The 20,537-nt window shown below is 35.1% G+C and overlaps 1 protein-coding gene across 1 annotated transcript in view; it reads right to left on the bottom strand.

The window, feature by feature from the left end:
* Window positions 1-11,105: 11,105 nt before the first annotated feature.
* Window positions 11,106-20,537, bottom strand: part of LOC145664489 (uncharacterized) — a 294,263-nt gene continuing 284,831 nt past the window's right edge. The window contains exon 3 of the mRNA XM_081731211.1: window positions 11,106-16,796. Within this exon, the coding sequence (XP_081587337.1) occupies window positions 16,065-16,796 (732 nt within the window). The 3' untranslated portion in view covers window positions 11,106-16,064. The remainder of the gene's footprint in view (window positions 16,797-20,537) is intronic.

Below are 20,537 nucleotides of genomic sequence, written 5' to 3'. Positions count from 1 at the left end.
TTCATATAATTATGCGTACAATCCAAACTTAAAATTTCCGTGTAATTAAACTTACAAATTTTAAGCCTATTTTTCTCACAACCTTATGGGTTGATTGTCCTGTGCTGCAAGCACTCCATATAATAAACATAAGCTTCAGCAATTATTATAGTAGAAAGCAATGGATATATGCAGCCAAGCACTGTATTTTTTGTTTCAGATTTTTTTCTTAAATAACATCGATCATTTTCGATCATTTTTACAAATCAACTCACTACCAATTTTCCATATATAGAAAGTGCCCCCCCCCCATAAAGGAGAACTTTAAAAAATGCTAGTACTCATTCTGTTTATTTTCAATAAAGAGTTAATACACTGAATTTCAGCTCCGTAAGTTTAACGGCTAGCAGATACTTTTTTTTTTTTTTTTTGCAAAAATTCGGATCCTCATACCTCCTTAGGGTATTATGCATTATAATGAAAGCAATATAACATCCCAGTTTGGATTAAGTCCTAACTATATACCAAAAGTTATTTCATTTGACTGCAATTTGACCGTGATGATCAAGCACATATGGTTACATTCAATTTTTTATATAATAATTTATATATTACAGTGATTCAAAAATGTATTTTTTTCCAGTAGTTAGCTGCTCTAAAAACTCATAGGTCTCGAAAGAAATGTAGTAGTATAAATCCTATTGCTATTATTACAATTAAAAATATCAATATCCAAAAGTGCCTGAAGTTCATTTTAAACTTGGTTAGATATACTCACCTCAGGTAAGTAGACAGAAACAAATGGAAAAGGAAGGGAAATGAAGATCTTGAAAGTAAAACGAAGACAAATTTACCAGTCTTCAGAATATACTGTCTACAATGCAATGAGCAGAGTGGGTCGGTAGATCATACTGTGTCGGTGGGTAGTAGTGGGTCATGGTGAGTGGTGGGTCGCAGTGGGTTACGGTGGGTGATGGTTCGCAGTGGGTCATGGTGGGTGGTGGGTCGCAGTGGGTCACGGTGGGTGGTAGGTCGCAGTGGGTCATGGTGGGTCACAGTGGGTTACGGTGGGTGGTGGGTCACAGTGGGTCACATGATGTTGACCCACTCAAAAAACTTGACCCACTTGACTCACTGACCCACTCCATCTCTGGCTTCTACTGCTACTACTACTACTACTACTACAACAACTACAACTGCTATTATTACTATTATTATTATTATTATTATTATTATTATTATTATTATTATTATTATTATTATTATTATTATTATTATTATTATTATTATAACTTTTACTATGGATCCGTATAGTAAAACTGCAAGCTTATTTTAATGAAAAAGTATTATGAAAATTTAAAAAAAAAAATCGGTAAATCACTTTTTTGATTATTATTTTCAATCCTATTTTAATGAAAAAGTGTTATGAAAATTTAAAAAATCATTGGGTAAGGTTTGAACCCACACCACAATCTATTTTCATTATTAGAATGTTGCCCTAGAACGCTCGGCCACGAGGGCCGAAAGCGATTGGCCTTAATTTGTGTCCTATGTGAATCGGCCAATAAGATCAGAGGACATCTGAAATTCTTGGAATCCGCGAAAATGCAAGAAGGCAGACAGACAGGTAGCCAGGATTTCGTAATAGCGGGGGTCCGTGACGAAATATTGATGTTATCACACCAGGGACTGGGTCACTCTAAACTATTTTACTGGTAAAATATTTTGGTTCGTTTAGCCAGGATTTTGTAATGCGGCGGGGGGGGGGGAGGGCGTAACATGAAATATTGTGGTTACCTACAAGAGGCTCGATCAATCTAAACTATTTTACTGAGAACGTACTCATATTGGTTTGTTAGAACAATAAAATGATATGTTAGTAAGTATTTTAGTAACAAACTATGAGGAAATCTCGAGTAAAAGGATATAAAAAAAATTGAAAAAGATATAGTCTTCCGAGGACTTTCGAACTCGGTTCTTCTTGTCTTTTCTTCTTTTTCTTGTCTTCGTTTAATGCTGTTAACGATAGCAACGAGATCTCTTTCGGGAGTGAAAACATCCTGCCACGAAATGGGTTAGTGTTGCCGCGAAATTGAAAATTTCTTGAACAAGTGTCACTGGAATCTATGTTGCCAGGCTCATATTAATGTGGATTATTGGTATTTCTTAAGTCCTACCTGAGAGTCTGTCTGATCGTCATTTGTAGTCCGCAGGATTAGCATGGAGCTAGATGGAATTCAGAATGTTCCGTTACAATAATATCCATTTTTAACTTGACTCCCCTCCCCTGTTATCCCCTCACAAAGCTCCTCATAAGAAAGAGTAACCAAATGCTTGCTGTAGCTTTATATTTTTAACGCTAATTCTTCTTTTTCTCGTTTCTTTTTGTTTCATCTTTCCTTAACTTTTTTCCTTTCTGGTCTCAAAGGGGGAGAGACCAAACCCCCGGACCCACCCTTTGGCTACATGCCTGCGGCAGACATTATTTTCGCATTCTTTGAACTGCATCAACACGTGTAGAAAGAGAAAGTTATATCTGTATCTTCCGTAACTACTAGTTTATTGTTTTATCTTTGTATTAGAAATCTGTGGTACATTGGCAAATTATGAAACTCGTATGGCAGAGACACGGGTTCGAATCCCGTCGTGACAGCGCCGTAATATAGATTTTTCTGGGGAGGGGGCAAGCATTAATACGCGTATTTGCGTCCCCTAGAAAAAGTCGTTTTCCTAATTCTTGGGCCCCCTCTTTCCACACTTCTTTTACTCTTTATGGGCTACAGCAAGGTTTGCTGGGTCGTTAGTTACGCCTCTGGGCCCGTTCCATACATGACAAATTAATTAAGGGGACAATATTGACAAACCTGACAATAATATGAATTTTCTGATTAGATTTCAAGACTTTTGTTGAATAATCAACACACTCCACTTTAGGGGATTTGGGGGAGGGAAATATCCTGTTGCTTTTCATTTGTTTACTTGCACGCTACACCAAACCTGAATTCTACACTTCCCATACCCAAGTACCCTAAAGGTTGTGATGATCATAAGAGAATAATTGAATAAGTGATGAGATCAATGAACTTTGCGTATTAACAACATTTAAAGTATCAGGCTGTCAGGAAAGTCATGATGTATTTCGGTAAAATATGACAAATGATGGTTAGTGGATATACTAGAGTTATACGAAACATGCAATAGTTATGTCATGAATAGCTAAGTTGTTCAGCATTTTGTTTATTAATATTGCTCTTTGTTTGGTTTGGTTTTACAGATTTGCTCAGAGATAGCGTAGGTCAATGAAAACTTGACCCACGACCCACTGACCCACCACCCACCGTGACCCACTCTGACCCATGATCCACCGCCCACCCTGGTCCCCTCTGGCCCACTCCGACCCACCACCCAACATGAACCACTGACCCACAAAAACACATCGTCATCAACTCTGACACATGATCCACGTCCTCTTACCGACTAAAAAGTTTATACTCGTAATAAAACCAGGTTTTCAAATTCTAACTAATCGGAGTTTGAATTTCTACGGTCAATCGTTCAAGCACTGCTCTGTTACAATAATGATAGATCTGACCTTTACGATATAAAATGGTAAAGTGTTTGTCATGAGGAAAATTACGATGAATTTGAATTAAATTATCATGGTCTAATTATTTCCTTGTCGAACTATCGATACTTTTCAGTAGAAAAACGGATGCAATTTGAAAGTCCCAAATCAAGGTACGTAGACCAACATACAGAAGCTTACATTAGAAATTTTATGTCTATTTTTCTCACAATTTATGGATTGATTGACTTGTGCTCTAAGCGCATATAATAAACATAATAAACAAGCTTCAGCAATTATTATAAAGTGCATGGTAAGCATATATGGATATATGATGCAAAGCAGTTTATTTTTGTTAAGGTGATTTTGAGTTTAACGTCCCTTTCAGCAGTGAGACTATATGAGACAAGGATCTACCCCATGCCATAAACGTCGCCTACACCTAGTGGCCCACTTGCGGGTAAACGTCGATCGTCAATATACAGGCGAGCCGAAGAATTGCCGCTAGTCCTACTGGCGGCAGCGTTTCGTCGAGTCAAAACAGATATCTCGCGTCGGGGAGTTGAAGTTAACACCGCGTAGCAGCGAGAACTTCGTTTTGGTCTGATCTCCTTCTATTCGTCGCGGAGAATCGCGAAGGGACCAACACGAACTATCGCCAGTCATGTGCATGCGGTTATTATTATATATTATTTTTTCCTGATGAATTGTTCCTAAAGTGAGCTCCGGGGGTCAAGAATAACCTTTGCCTCAACATCATGAAGTGAAAAATCTTGAGTGCGATAATTGTATGAATTTAGATGGCAACTGTCGTCGATCATTAGAAAGTGAGTATGGGAGAATTATGAAATGAAGTAAATAGACACGCGTCATTTTGTTATAAAATCCCATTTCGAACGCATTTTATCTTATCCCAAACAGTTATCGTCTCATATACAGGGTTAAAGGAGCACTCTGATTGACCAAATTAAAGATATCTCAAGGCTTTATCCCTTTACAAGCGACGTTTCCTTCTTCGCCTCCGTGGCGAAGTCGGAAGAACACCCGCCCAGTAATCATAAGGTTGGTGCTTCGAGCCCCGTGCGGGGTACTTTTTGGTACTTTTTAGTGTTTTTAGACATCTTAATATAAACAAATCACACATATAGGCGATTTAACATATCTTGGGGGAGTAATTTTGTGATTCATTGGCGTTTTGTCGCATCAGAAGATGATGTATACAATGCAGTGAGCAGAGGGTCGGTGGGTCAGAGTACGTCATAGTGAGTACTGGGTCACGGTGGGTCGCAGTGGGTCACATGTGTTTGACCCACTGACCCACTCAGAAAACTTGATCCATTTTACCCACTGACGCACTCCAACTCTAGATTTGACACCACAGAAAATGGAAGACCAAGAATTGCATGTTCATAATATTTTACTGTTTTACTTCAGGCAAGGGAAGAACGCGCGAATAGTGTTTGTGATTTTTACTGTCCTCCATGTTTATGTTTTTATCCCTGTTCTTAAAAAGTTAGTGAAAAACCTGTAAAAGTGAGTAAAACACGTCAAAACAGAAAACAAGGTACGGAGGAAGGTTCATTAAATTAGTTAACTTTTAAAAACCGTAATCCAGTGTCCTGAAACACCAGATTCTAATCAATATAAGTATCTGTCCTATGCCATGCCCTGAAAAATAAGGGTCCGAGGCGAGAGCATACGGCAGCGCGTCCCAACATATGAGTTGCCAATTTAAAGTTCACTTCTCTCGACTATTCTTTCTGCATAATACTTTTCTATTTTATCATGACTGAAATCAGAAAATTTCAGCATTATTACACTGGAATCTTAAAAGTGTGTAACTACTGAATTCACTGCAGCTCCACCTTTTCCTCCTCCCAGAACACCGATGTCTTAGATTAGCGGCTTAAACGTTAGTTTCATATTGTTGGGGACGCGAGATCGATTCCTGCTGTGTCAATTGAGGATTTTTTTATAATCTACAAAGCTGATACTTATGATGTATACTAACATTAAAAATATTAAATTTTTCTGGGTCTAAGAGTTGAGACGACTTCCTTTACAGGTGAAATGCCAACAACACAAAATTACGTCCTCCGTGTCAACCTTCGTTCGTAACTGTCTGGCAAGTAACGTGTTTGGACCAGAATTGATGAGCATATAAGGGCTAAACCCGTCCTTACTGCTGAAGTGTGGGCCAAAAATGAGTTCCAGGGAATTGCTCCTAGCTGTGCACAAATTACAAATAGTGAACAAACTTACAATAGGGATCGCTAGTCACGACAATGACCCTATTTAAGATGTCACCTCACCTTTCTACTTAGAAGAATAGCGAAACAAAATGTATTACTGTTATCAGCTAACAAATCTTTATATTCCATTTCTTATTGTCATAAAATGATAATTCTATCTGTAAATCCATAAACGTAATAATATTATTGCGTTCATGGGTAAACCTAAGAAACATCTGACATACTCTGTATCTTTTCTATTCCTATGAATACCTTCGACTATGTTACTTTTTCTTTCCATTGTGGTAATAATAATAATAATAATAGTAATAATAATAATAAAGGAATAACATAATTACAATACCAATTACATAAAAATTATCTTCCCATTCAGAAAAAGATACTAATTACCACGACGGAATTTGAACCCAATGGGAGTTTCCTGCTTTCACAATGTTTTTTAACAAATCGCCCCAATCGGAGTATTGTTCGCCACTGACACCTCATGTCCTTTCAACGTATTCCAAACACTACAGGAACACGAACACAGAAATACTGAGGACAGTTAAAATTCCGACCTTGCTCGAATTCGAACCCCTAGTGGATAGTGCCTCATGATCAGAAGCCGAATGTCGGAGATCACTGGGCTAGTGCCACCGGCTCAATTTGCCACAAACACCTCATATGAATATAAGAAAATAAGCTAGTAGTTATGGAACATAAACATAGAACTGTCTATTTCTACACGTGTTGATACAATTCAAAGGAATATGAAAATAATTTATGTTCTCTTTTCTTCTTTGGAAATTAGAAGTTATGTTAAAGACGAAATTTAATGTAAATCGGGACCATCCCTGTAACCGATGCTAGCGCCATAACTTAGATTCATTTCTGGGGGAAAGCATTAATAAGCTTACTTGGGCCACCTAGAAAAAGTTGTTTTTCTAATTGTTGGGCCCCCTCTTTCCAACTTTCTCTTAATCTTTATGGGTCCTCCCGCACGGCAAGGTCTGTGGTTCCGTTAGTTACTCCCTGGGCCCATTCCATACATGGCAAAATTATTAAGGGGACAATATTGATAAATCTCAAAGCCATACGAACATATATTACTGAAATGGGTCCACGACTTATTTTTGTTTTATTTACCTTTCGTGTACCGTTTTGTTTATGTAATCTAGCGACCCTATTTGATGCTTCATTTCTAATTTCATGTTCCTATCGTATATGAAGTAAGAAAATTTTGTCTCAAAATGGGCCCCCTCGAATGGTAGGGAGCTTCTCTGGGGGGAAGTTGCCCCCCCCCACACAAGTTACGGCTCTGCCGATGAAATAGCCTCAACTTGAAGAACATTTCGTGATATTTTCCTCAGTGAGCAACATCTATATAACTTGTTTTAGAGTTAAACAAGGAAATCTCGAGTATGTCATTAACACACTCACATAAGTTGCTTATATTTTCTTATTTATTATTTTTATTTATATTTTGTTTATATTTGTTTGTTTTTGTTATATTTGAATATCTTGCTTATATTTTTCCATGAAACGATTTAATAGGTATTTGTTTTGGTGGAAGGTTAAGTGGCGCGGTAGGTGAGTGGTTAGCGCATTCAACTTCATTCGGTAGACCCGGGTTCGAATCCCGGCCAGGCTGAAACTTCTTCAATTGCTCCTGTTTCAGTTTCAATTTCAATGCATACTCAGTGTGACAAGCAAGATCTTCTCTTCCTAGAAAGAAAAAGATGTTGGAATAAGGAGAAGTGGAGGTCTGTCAGTGGAGAAAGTGATTTACAAACTTATTTCCAGCAGTTGTCTTAGATTTGATATTTTCGTCTACTTTCAAGCATTTTCTGATTCATGTGTGATCACTGTTTTTATTTCTTTGAATTACGGTATATAATGAAATAATACATTACATACACAGCAATATTGAGATTAACATATGATGTTCATTGGACAACACGCTCTGAACCAGAGAAATTGATCTCAGAATGTAGAAATGTTTCGTGCGTCATCTAGTCACAATTTTACTTGCATACAGACTTGACTCAGTGCTACCAACTGCTGCCAGTGCCGAAAAAAGTTACGTGTAAGTAGGGTTGCATTTCTCTAGGCGTTCTCACAACTGCAAATGACCTGGACCCCAAGTAATGAAATTAGAGCACTTAGGGGGAAGATACTTTTGTGGTTGGGTTAAGTTAGTCACTTTGTAGTTTATGTTCACAACAAAATTCTTGTAAGTTCTTTCTGCAATACCATTAAAATTATTTGCTTTTATAAAGATATTTTTCATTTTAATTTGCATGAATGTTGTAGTTTCTTTTATACCGTGTTGACAATATCATTGTCTCTTGCAATCTTTGTGCATCATGTAAGTTCTTTAAAGTATACACTTAATGCTACTTGTTTACATATGTTGAGAATATTCATTACACTGAGTTATACCTAACATTGGACCCGGGTTTGAACCCGTTTCTCTTGCGTTTAAGTCAGCCGTGTTAAGGCAGTCCCAACTTATCCTTAGTATCAGTATATTTTGCTTTATTACAGCTCAACCCTTTGTGACAGTGCTCATAAAAGATTTTAACTAAAAGGAAATTAATTTAAAAATATCGAGACTCCTCTGAAAACATATAATACGTCTCGCTATTGATATGTACTCACATAAATTTTGGAAAGTCGGCGCCGTTGCTTCTCGTTATCTTTTAATACTTTTGTTATGTCGCGACAAACGCTACCTGAAATGATTAATTTAAACCACTTCTAGTTTGAACAGAGGACTAATGTAGAAGATGGAACCCGTTCTTGGGACACTGAATCCATTGTAAAGAAAATCCCATCTCTACGTGTATATCTCTTACCATTTTTGCTCTGTGTAATTCAGTATTGAAACCGAAAGTAATGGTGAATTTGAACCATTTCCGGTTAAAGTAGAATGATGTAGATAATCCTGGTATGTTTCTAGGCTCGCTGTATCGTTTGCAAGGGAGCCCTTCTCACCATCTGTTCAAATTTTTGTTCTTTGGTGATAAACGTTGAAACTGGAGGTTGCTAATTTGAACCACTTCCTGTTTTAATAGGTTACTCACGAAGAAGATGGGACCAATTCTTAGAAAGCTGGATCGATTACAAAACAAAAAAATGCCTCTCAATATCTCTTACTGTTTTTGCTGTGTGTAATCAGTATTGATACCGGAAGTAATAGTGAATTTAAACCATTTCTGACTTTTAGTAAAGCGTTACAGATAATCCTGATATGTAACCTTGACATACGGAATCGTTTGCAAAAAGACCGACTATCTATAGCTGTCACCGTTTTCGTTCTACGACTACGATAAACGTTGAAACAGGACATGGCTAATTTGAACCACTTCTGGTTTGAATAGAGGGTTTACGAGGGAGGTTGAATCTATTCGTGGGAGGCTGAATTGATTTGCAAGAAACCGCATATATATATTTTACCGTTTTTGATCTGATATGTGTCAACGGACGGACAAAGCGGTTCTATAAGACTTCCAAACTTTAGCATAGTTTGGAAATGTGAGAATCGGTAAGAGAGGTCGAGATATGGTTTTTTGCAATCAAGTTTGCGTCCCAACAATAGATATTATCTCCTCTGCCAACCCTTCATTGAAACCGGAAGTGGTTCAAATCATTCATTTCCAGTTTCAACCTTTATCGCCACAGAACAAATATTGTAATAGATAGGTTTTCTGCAATTGATTCAGGTTCTCAAGCAAACATACTATGACAACCCGTAACACTCTACCAGAAGCGAGAGTGGTTGAAATTTACAACTATTTCCGTTTTCAATACTGATTTCCGTAGAGCAAAAACTCTAAGAGATATCGAGAAGCATTTTTCTTTTTTCTTTTCTTTTCCTTTTTTTCTTTTCTTTTCTTTTCTTTTTTTCTTTTTCTTTTTCTTTTTTTTTGCAATCTATCCATTTCCTTTCTTAACCTCGTATTTAAAACGGAAGTGATTCAAATTAACTATTACGATTTCAACCGTTATCGCCATAGAAGAAAAACAGTAAGAATAGCGAGTAATGAGATTTTAATATGGATTCAGTGTCGGAACAACTGTCTAACTTTGGTCTTATTCTTCTATTGCAACCAGTAGTTATAGATGTAGTACTTCAAGTTTGAGTATTGAATTCGGAAAGTTTGGACACTGTGAAACGAAATTCACTTGTTTTGAAATGAAATTAAATGAAATATTTAAGTTTAACGTCCCACGATTATGCCGGTTAGGCTAAAGGAGACGGTGATAATGAGAGATGAGTGAAATGGTGGAATGAAGAAAGTGGGAGGAAACGGGAGAACCCCGAGAAAACCCACGAGCACGGTGTTTGTCCACCACAAAGTTCACTTGGCGGGGGCTGGGATCGAACCCGGGACCCCAAGCACCAGAGGTGAACGCTCTACCACTGAGCCACCGCGCCCCCCACACTTGTTTTGAGTTTGAATTTGTAGCTAATGTTGAATTTAGACGTATCATAATAGTAGGCTAGTCTTGTATTTTGGAACGTGACAGAATTAGCAGATTTTAATGCAGCGAAGCTATATGAGATATTTGTCTCGTTTCTAAAGCGAGAACACTTACTATTTAATCAAAAATATTGGTATATCCTTAGCTCCTGTGTCAGGTATGAGTCACTCATCACGGTCTTGAGATCTGATAAATTCTCAATGAAAATACTTTGGCAAACAGCAGGAAGATTGATCCTAATTGACGCTGGTGTTAAAGATTACCAAATGATTATATTAAAAATTCATAAGTTTCCAAGATTTTTTCCTGATACCTGTCTCAGTAAATACTGCAAACTCAACTGTTTCTTGCAAACTCAACTGCAGTCCAGTCTATACATGCTTTTGACGTCCGTGTGATGCAGGGCATAATTTCAGACGAAGATGAATTGATTTTCTTTGTCTATCGCATAATGTTTCAGTAGGTTACTACTCTTTCAAGTTAGCAACTTTGCTGCTAAAAATGTAACATGCCTTTACGAAGTACAATCACGTTCAAATAGATTACAATCATCACTTTATTTTTTAAGTATCCTCAATACCTATCTTGAGAGATTTACAGAGTGGTGTTAAAGTTAATTGTTTTGTACCTCTAATAATCCTTATTGGAAGTATACGTACACATTTTCAGCTATACTTCAGACAGTTGATGACTGTTAAATTTTGAACGTGATTTTTAATTTTATAAAATAGTCAATAGTATTTATTAAATAAATAAGTAAACATAAATGTTACTTCAAATAAATATTATTTATTGTTTCCCTTTTTGCATTTTTTAAAAAAACAAGCAATAACGAACTTGAGAGTGAAGCAATGTATATCATGATCTACTTTTTTGTTAATGATTGATTAATAGTAATTATTCAAGACATTGTTATAACCAAATGTTCAATATGAAACTGATTTGCTTTGAATTTTCTGAACTCTCTTTTTATATTTTAATTTATAAAACTGTACATACATATGTAGGATTTTTTCTCCTGTTACTCGTAGCTGTAAACAATTCACATAACTATATACATATAAGGGATTTCTGACCTTCAATATTTGTCTGTTGTGAACTGATATATCATTTTCTAGTTACTTTGTTGAAATCACCCAAAATATTTAACAAAATTTTAGTTAATTAATTAATTAGTAATTACAAGAAAATTGCTTCAATATGAACACTATATACAACACAAATACAACACATTCAAAATAATAATTATTTTAATAATCGTAATAATCTTTCTCACATTTACACTATTTGTTTTAATGTACAATGTACACAGTCTTCTTGAACAACGGTCAGGTTTACTTTTAATGCTTATTATCTTCACTGAATATTATTTAATATTAAATGTTGAAAGTCACACTGTCGAAAATTATTTCATATTTTCTTTATTTAAGTTTGGACAGAGTCATTTCGTTTCAAGAGACAATGTTTCTCAAACGATACTTTTTTTCTGTCTTGAGATAGATTTTGGAACTTATTTAACACAAATAGATCACAGATTGTAATAGGATTTATTAAACACAAATAGATATTCTTAGAGACGATGGAATTTAACTTATAATATCAAAATGCAAGCTTTTTCTTGTAATATTACATTAACTTACTGCACCTTCTACAGAACATTCTTTCAAATAATGAAAATGACATAACAGAAGAAAATTTATTTTCTTGAGACAATTTTAATATTTTGGAACGAGAACTGAAATGTCAGAATTATTATTAAACGAAACTATTTTACATCCTTTGGATATCTGATTGAGAAACATTGTCATATGATATGTTTCATTTTTGTTTATTTATTCTTTAATATGAGTTAAGATCAAGACGTAATGCACAGAGTATAGAAAATGCTATTTATTGCTCCGCACCTTCTGATGTGCAGCCTCTACACACTGTCTTTTTCATAGAATATGGATCATTAACTACAACTGATATCACTCAGAGATCTTTTCTGTATAAAATACAATCAACAATGAAAACCTAAAATCTAATATCACTTTATTTTGTGCAGTTTCAACATTGACGAAATTTATATTGTTTTACAGTTTGCAAATAAATCTAATCACGTGATCAACTTGAGAGAGATTCCATATTTCTTACCCCAAGACGCTATTTCACATGCCCCTAATTTCATTTCCATCTCGACAGAGATGTGTTGTATATCCAATTAAACAAGTAAAATAGGAATATGGGCTATCAGTACTCTGTGACTATGGAAAAACAGAATGGTGAAATAAACTATTTTTATATGAATGTATTATGATGATGGATTATAATGATAATTTATAATTAAATTCGGACTCCAACACAAATAATAAGATTAAACCTACAGTATACTGGCAACGTTAGACTGTCATAGTTTAGATTCCACTGACGAACTCTTATTTCTGTGACGATGGACGTTTGTCCGTCGAGTCAATTTTATACTTAAGATTCTGGACTTCGTTGACAACATTCTTAATACTACTCGTCTGGTAACCTGAAGTTAGAATATAATCTCAAGTAACCTTGTGGGGAAAAAAACTTCTATTTGAAATTTGTAAAATTGAGAGAGCAGAAGTTTGGTATATGATAATTCATTTGTAAAAATTTACACTACAAAGGAAGTTTGCTCTGCATGTTGCTGTTTCCTTTTTCTTGGAAATATATTAGAAATGCGAAATTTTGGGACATTTTCTTTGGTTATTTGTGATTAGATTGCGTTTGCAACTTCTTTCACTTCACTAGTAGCACTAAAATAAAATATTGCTCATGTATTTACAGCATGATGAAAGTTTCCGTAGTAAGTTCATAAAAAATAATTGGAGTTTTACAATTTCTTGTCTTTTCCTATTATTGTTACACTCTTACTGTCGCACTTGCTTCTCTTTTCATTCAGTATATTAACACTTTAATCCAGTACTTCAGTTTCATCCCCGTCCTCAAGAATCCTTAGCAGGATTCTTCCTCCCCACACTTCCTGAATTGTTCTCAGGATTTTCTCATATGAGATCATTCCTTTTTTCGTGTGATTGGTAAAATATTTAAGCTTCTCAAAAGCTGACCATACTCCTAAGTTGATAATTTTCTTACAAGCCCTAAATTGTTAATAATTTATACGATATAGGACAAAAAAATTAATTATTTTTAAAATCAAAACATGTATCCGTTTATAACATATACAGTGCAGCTAAAACTTAAAAGAAAAATTTAATTTCGCAAGAATTATTCTCATCTTAAATTAAATCTATCCAACCGACCTACGTTTTAACATTCCTTTAAAATAGTTTTCTGCACTTTAAGTTGTACATTTCATATCGCATTAATTTGTTTACACGTAATTTTACATTAGAGCTATGTTTTTTCTTATCCTGTTTGTATCTAATACCGATATAAGAGACGAATTCCTTCGTGGCTAAGCGGTTAGCGTAGGCGCCTTTTGCATGGGAACCGGGTTTGATTCCCGAGAGTAGCACATGTGGTTCGGATTCCACGTTAATCAATAGGTTCATCTCATATAGCCTCACTGCTGAAAGGGACGTTAAACTCATAACCAACTCAACAACGATATAAGATAGTTTCTCATTGTATTGGTAATTTCTCTTAAATGTAAGTATTGATGATTGCTATCCTTGCTTGAGCAGATGCAGGTCATTGACCTTTCCTTTCACAGAAACAATCATCTACACTGTTGATGTCCCCATTAAACCCTAACTAAATCAATCAATCAGTCTAATTGAAAAAAAAAAGTCAAAATTCAGCTTTTCATAGATCCGATCACAACACTCGTTTCATGCCTCGGCTTTGTGCGTTAATGGAATCCACATTCAAATGGACACACTTTCTCTCCATCATTGATTTTTTTTATTAAAGAAAGATTGTAAGTGCTACTACAACTACTATCACTCAAGAATTTAAAACATGAAATTCTTCCTGTAATTTTTTTACAATGAATTAGCACATATCAAAGTTTACTCATTTTAATTACCCCTTATAGTTGAAATGTATATTTTTTGCATCACCAACGGAAAAGTATAATCTTAATCATGCAATAATAGAGGTGGTACTGTTTTCAGTGCAAGCTCAAGGTATAAAATATGGTCTCCCAGAAATTTTGTTACATGTATAAACAAACTGGAATGTACGCAAAAAAGCAAATATAACACACTTAATTGTTTATTGATGGCACATTAACTCATATTCAATCTTAAACTCCTTATGTTTCACTTAATTGGTACATGAAAATATTCCATGATCCACTATATTCGCTCACAATAAATTCTATTATATTTTGCTTTTAATCATTTAAATAGAAGTTTCTAAAATATTTCCTTAATCTCATATAACGATTTATAGAAGATAATTACTTCATTATTGCAGATATGACACTAGAGTTCACAAACACATGACTGAATTACTATTATGCTTTCATAAAACTGTATGTGTCACATGTTTTTAGTAGAGTTCTATATTTATTGTCTGATCAACAGAAAGTACAGAGTAGTGCAAGTCATTTTATTAATTTGTACTGCTATAAAAAAAATGTGATTGCTTACTTATACTGTTAAATCAAACTATGTACCGAATTATTTTTTTTAATTTGAAAGTGAATATGTCAATTCAGAGTTTATTTAGAATATATCAATTTATAGTTAAATTCATACTTTAACTATACTTCCTCTTAAAATTCATACTTTGTTATTGAATACGCAGGTTTATATAGAAATGATTATAACTATGAACACACTTCAAAACTAATATTTCCCACAAATCAAGTTGAAAAGCAAATTTAAATTTTTATTTTATTTGATATATAAGCGTACACTATCAAAAATGCACAACTCTTTCACATTTTTCTCTTTGTAAACTCAAAATGATTAAACCAATTTGAGTATTGTTCCAGAACTAAATTGTGTATCTCAACGTGGCGAAAAAAAAAAAAAAAACTGTTAGCAAATCATGCGATCGTTCCCGAGTCATTACAAACAATAACCAGAACAAAAGAAGGAAGAAAGAAAGGAAAGGTACTTTTACAGGAGACTTAATTTATATATCTATCTTTAGATAATTTGTAGAAATGATTAACTGAATTATTTCAATAACTAAGTTGCGTGCATTATAAACGTAAAGAACTCATTAATAAATGCATATTCTTTAGGTAATAACTTTTAAATAACTTGGTTGAGTTGATTTTAGTTTTCATAAACGTACAGAGAATCCTGTTCCACCTAAAACAAATAAAATTATTATTCTCAAATTGCCTCTCTCACTCCTAAATTGTTGACAAGAATATATTGTACATGAAATAATCATTTTTTTTTGCTGGCAAATGAAGAAGTTTGTTAATAATTTCATCCACCTTGCGAATTACTTTGTAAATTTCTTTCACCTGTGGAATGTTTCGACCCTATTATCAAGTATTAGAACTATTTTTAAAGTTTATTTTATCAATCAATTGAAGTGAAAATCATAATGAGACTCTAAAATGACGTAATATAATGAAAATGTACAGATTTTGAATGAAACTGAATCCAGTACTTTTGGACAGCAATTCAACTCAAATTATTATTATTATTATTATTATTATTATTATTATTATTATTATTATTATTATTATTATTATTATTATTATTATTATTATTATTATTATTATTATTATTATTACTTCCTCTGTACTTCTAATGAAGACATTAAATGTAGAACGACTTTTGTTACGTATATAGATAGGTATATTTTATTTGTTGTCTTTTTACTTACTCTCTATCAGTCAACTACATCACACCAAATCACAATGTTTCCGTAGCATTCACCACATTGTCATCACCACTTGGCGTCGACGAATCCCTGTTTCTAATTGAATCCTCAGTTCGTGATAATAGGGATTCTATACTGAATGGATTTGGCCGACGAGGTTTCGAACACTTATTCACGGAAGTGTCCGTCTTTGGTGACGATGGCTGTTGTTGGCTATGGTGATGATGATGTTGATAAATATTAGAGGATGGGTTCTGGAGTTCTTGAGAACCCTCAATAGTGTCCGGTGAAGATAATGGCGTATCCCCCCTTCTTTGAGAGAGGTCACTAGTAACTTCGTTATAGTCCTCATTATCAGTAGTTGGACGTTCCTCACGATCGGAGAAGCTAGCAACACTTTTTGAGTCATCACCCACTACATCTATTTCAATGTCTCGACTATTGCCACTACAACTACTACTATTAGAGTCCAGGGTTGAATTTCCACCCCCTTGTTCCTGTTTCTTTTTTTGTTGTGCTTCCCAATCCCTTCGTAGCGTGGCAAGATCCACGTGAATTCCCTTCTGGGCCAACTTCTTCTGTTGTTTTTCCAGGGATTTCAACAACTTTTTCTCGCGCCTTTCCTGCTCCTTTCGTTCCAGTTCTTCGGGAGGAATTGGTTCACCGCTACACGTTTGAGGATGTGCATTGTGAGCTGGTCTTCCAGGGCCTTTCTTTGTGTGTTCTTTTTTCCGCCATTTAGCTCTTCGGTTTTGGAACCATACCTACAAATACAATACACACATCATTATATAAAATCTATCATATTATTGTACTTACTTTTTGTTATATATACTAGATACATAGAGAACGTTTTAATAGAAATATTGTAATATGCTCTAAACTTAAAAGATTAGAAAAACGTTCAATCATAAATTATGGGTTAAACAGAATAAAACTTAACATTCAATGATAAAATGGATATTCCTTACGCAAACGAACTATATGAAGTAGGTATTCTTTTTCAATTTATCAGTAATTATTGACGTAAATTGTAGTACAAATTCTTCATAATATGCTACAGCCTTACCCATGCATATTAAAAAAGGCAGCCGCAAAATGTTGCTCATGGAAATGCATATTATATTAATTACAATGTCAATCAATTATTTTTCGTTAAATAGCATATCAGTAATTTACATCACGACTGACCTTCAGAAAATGGTAATCAATGTTTTTACTATAACTCTGAAAATTCAAGAGATATTTTATATAATTGGCCACTCTATTATCAGGATTGACTTATGAAAATTGAATACTTATCATTTGAAGATATTGACAACGTAGAAGAATATATTTGAGTTTGAAAAATACATTTTGCCATCTAAAGTAAAATATTTCTGATATTAATATAAAATCCTTAACAAAATCATTACTGTTAGTTTTCACGCCTAAAGCTCCAATAAAATAACCAATTACTTAAAAATATCCAAACAATCTACTAATTTCCTCTCTAGATTTTAGAAATACACCTAGTTTGTTTCAGCACATCAAACTGGCATAGCGAATAAATGGCTAATGTTCTTGCCTAGCAACTGGAAGTTTCCAGTTAGGTTTCGACTATCGCGATAGGAGATCCTGAGTCATTTCATCAGTCTTACTAATCGTGAATGTTTGGGAAACTATCTTTAATGCATGATCTTGTTCGACTTCCCTCGCAATATTTCTTTTCACTGTTAATCCAGTTCAAAATTGCTTACCGCGATGAAAAGCTGTTGATAAGTATATTTTGCAATCTGCAACATGTGCTGTACAATAAGACCCTTGGATATAAATGACTCTCCTCTTTCGAATGCTTAGATCCAGCTATGTCATAGACACGCAAAAGGTACTTTCACTAACATATAGGAGTTTGATTTAAGACTGGCATATGGCACTTGTGTGGATCAGAGGTGACAAAAGAATCCAAGGTAGCCATCTAGGTAAAGTAAGAAAAATAACTGTTAGATTTTATATATATAGGTTGAATAGTTGAATACTAGCTTCGCACGGGGGCTGTATTTGGAAGTCACCGCCTGTGACAGTATCACCTTTGATCTCAGCGACCGCGAAAACAATGGATTTGACACTCATATCGGTCATTTTGGATTACTTTTATATGTCTCGGTATCTCACTCCCCCTCCCCGGTGACCCCCGGCCCGGAGACAAATAACGTTAAGTTGGAAGTTAATGCGATCGGAGTTTCATCATTGATTTCAGCGACAACGAAAACTATGGATTTGATACCAATATCGGTCATTTTGGGCTATTTTTTTTACATGTCTTGGTATCCCCCCGCCGAACCCCGGCCCGCATACATTTGTAACTGAATTCGCAAGTCATCACTAATGGAAGTGTCACCATTGATCTCAGCGACCGCGAAAACTATGGATTTGACACTAATATCGATCATTTTTGATTACTTTTATATGTCTCGGTATACCCCCACGGTGATCCCCGGCCCGGAGCCGAATATCGTAAATTTGGAAGTTAATGCGATCGGAGTTTCACCATTGATTTCAACGACCGCGAAAACTATTAATGCGACACTAATATCGGTCATTTTCTACTACTTTTACATGTCCTGAGACTCCCCTGGTTTGAATTTTGACAAAAACGTTTAACTCTGGTCTGGAGCTTGGACCAAGGTATTCGTGACTAAAATTTGGTAACTCTCGGTCAATTTGTCTGGTTCCCAAGCCGGTTCCGGTAAACGCCATTCCTGAGACCTCCCTGGTTTGAAATTTGAAAAAAGGGCTTCGTCTTGATCTGGGGCCTGGGCCAAGGTATCCCTGACCAAAATTTGGTAACTCTCGGTCCACTCGTCTGGTTCCCAGGCCGCACACAGACAGACAGACAAACACACAAACAAACGTTATTATATATATATATATATATATATATATATATATATATATATATATATATATATATATATATATATATAACCTGCAGTATATTATACAAGTATATCATAAGTGAATCAAAAGAGCTTTTGGGGCTCCACCGAATACCTTGGCTCGCGTGTTCTCTTTCATTTCGCATGTTCCAACATTTAAACTCCTCTAAAACACAAGGCTTCAGATACAAATACGAATACTAGCTCGACCTTCCTTAACACTACTTGTACGTTTCGTACTTCGTAACTTTGCTATCACGTAAGGACGTAAAACGTAACTACTGAATGACAAGTTTTACACAGTGATATATGCCATTCACCGTAACAGCAACTGGTTATTTTTGATTTGTTAGAGACCGTGTTCTACCAGATTATGCGAACCAACATACAAAAGTACTTTTCTCACCCATAGATTTTCCTTCAACCAATAATTTCACAACAAATGCACCAGTTTGGATATAAGCCGAACAATGCAAGACAGACATCTTCACTCACAGAGGATATGAATCTTTCGCGGTTAGGAGAAAGGAGACATTTCAACTGTAACTCTTCTCGGTTCAGCCTTCTAATGAATGACCAGAGCTTGAATCTACTAAGGGCCAATTTGTTTCCTCCCTGGCAACTTGCCCTGAATTTCCCTAAATTCATTCCTTGGAAGCCGAATATACATATATACATTTGTTTACAACTGTACCGAATCTCAGTTTTAATAGATTATGAGATTCAGTATTCTGTAGTGGCTCTGTATCAACGATATGGTTCACTTCAATTTATATGAGAAAATTTTACTTGAAACTCCACTGACACAGGTATAAATCACTTGAATGCATCTAATTAATATCTATGAATCTGTTATCTAGTCAAATAATGCGCTTCTATTTTGAATTACACGATACATACTAACAAAAATCTATATATAAGCGTCGTATACACACTCCCAACTGCATATGAAAATCGGTGGGGTGCTGACTGCCATAGCCAATTATTGGTGCTTGTTGCCACGAGTGGCACTGATTGCCAATATCAAGGTGCTGATTACCACAATGGCGCACCTTGATATTGGCTGACTGCCACGGGCGCGCTGATTACCACCTGACTGCCACGAGTCTGAGAGAAAGTTGCTAGACGTAACAACATCGGACGCCAAGAAGCATGAAAGAAACGTGATGAACCTTAGGATCGTGTTCGTGTTGTTCAGACCAACTCCTAACAAAGGTAAACAGGTCTCTGTATGTACACTCATGTCCAAAATTATTGGCTATAAATATGTTGTTCTAGTAATATAATTTGATAACGAATTCACCCGGTATTTCTTACAATGTTAGTATGTGTATAATCGGCAAAGACAAGTATGTGGTAAATGTCATGTTACATTTTATTTTACTCATTATGATTTTCGTATTTATAATTCTTTTCCTATGAAATTTACCACAAATATACATTTCCTGATTATACACATAGTATCAGTATTAAAAGTACTCTGCAAAATCATTATCAAATTATATTCTTACAAGAAGACAGTTATAGATATGCGACAATAATTTTGGACATGAGTGTACTTTCAGTTTTGTCAGGGAACGGTGCGTA

Source organism: Thermobia domestica, chromosome 11 (genome assembly GCF_964235325.1).
Source record: "Thermobia domestica chromosome 11, izTheDome1.hap1.1, whole genome shotgun sequence".
Classification (NCBI taxonomy): Eukaryota; Metazoa; Arthropoda; class Insecta; order Zygentoma; family Lepismatidae; genus Thermobia; species Thermobia domestica.
Note: the sequence above shows the minus strand (reverse complement) of the source record. Positions and strands in the feature narration are given on the sequence as shown.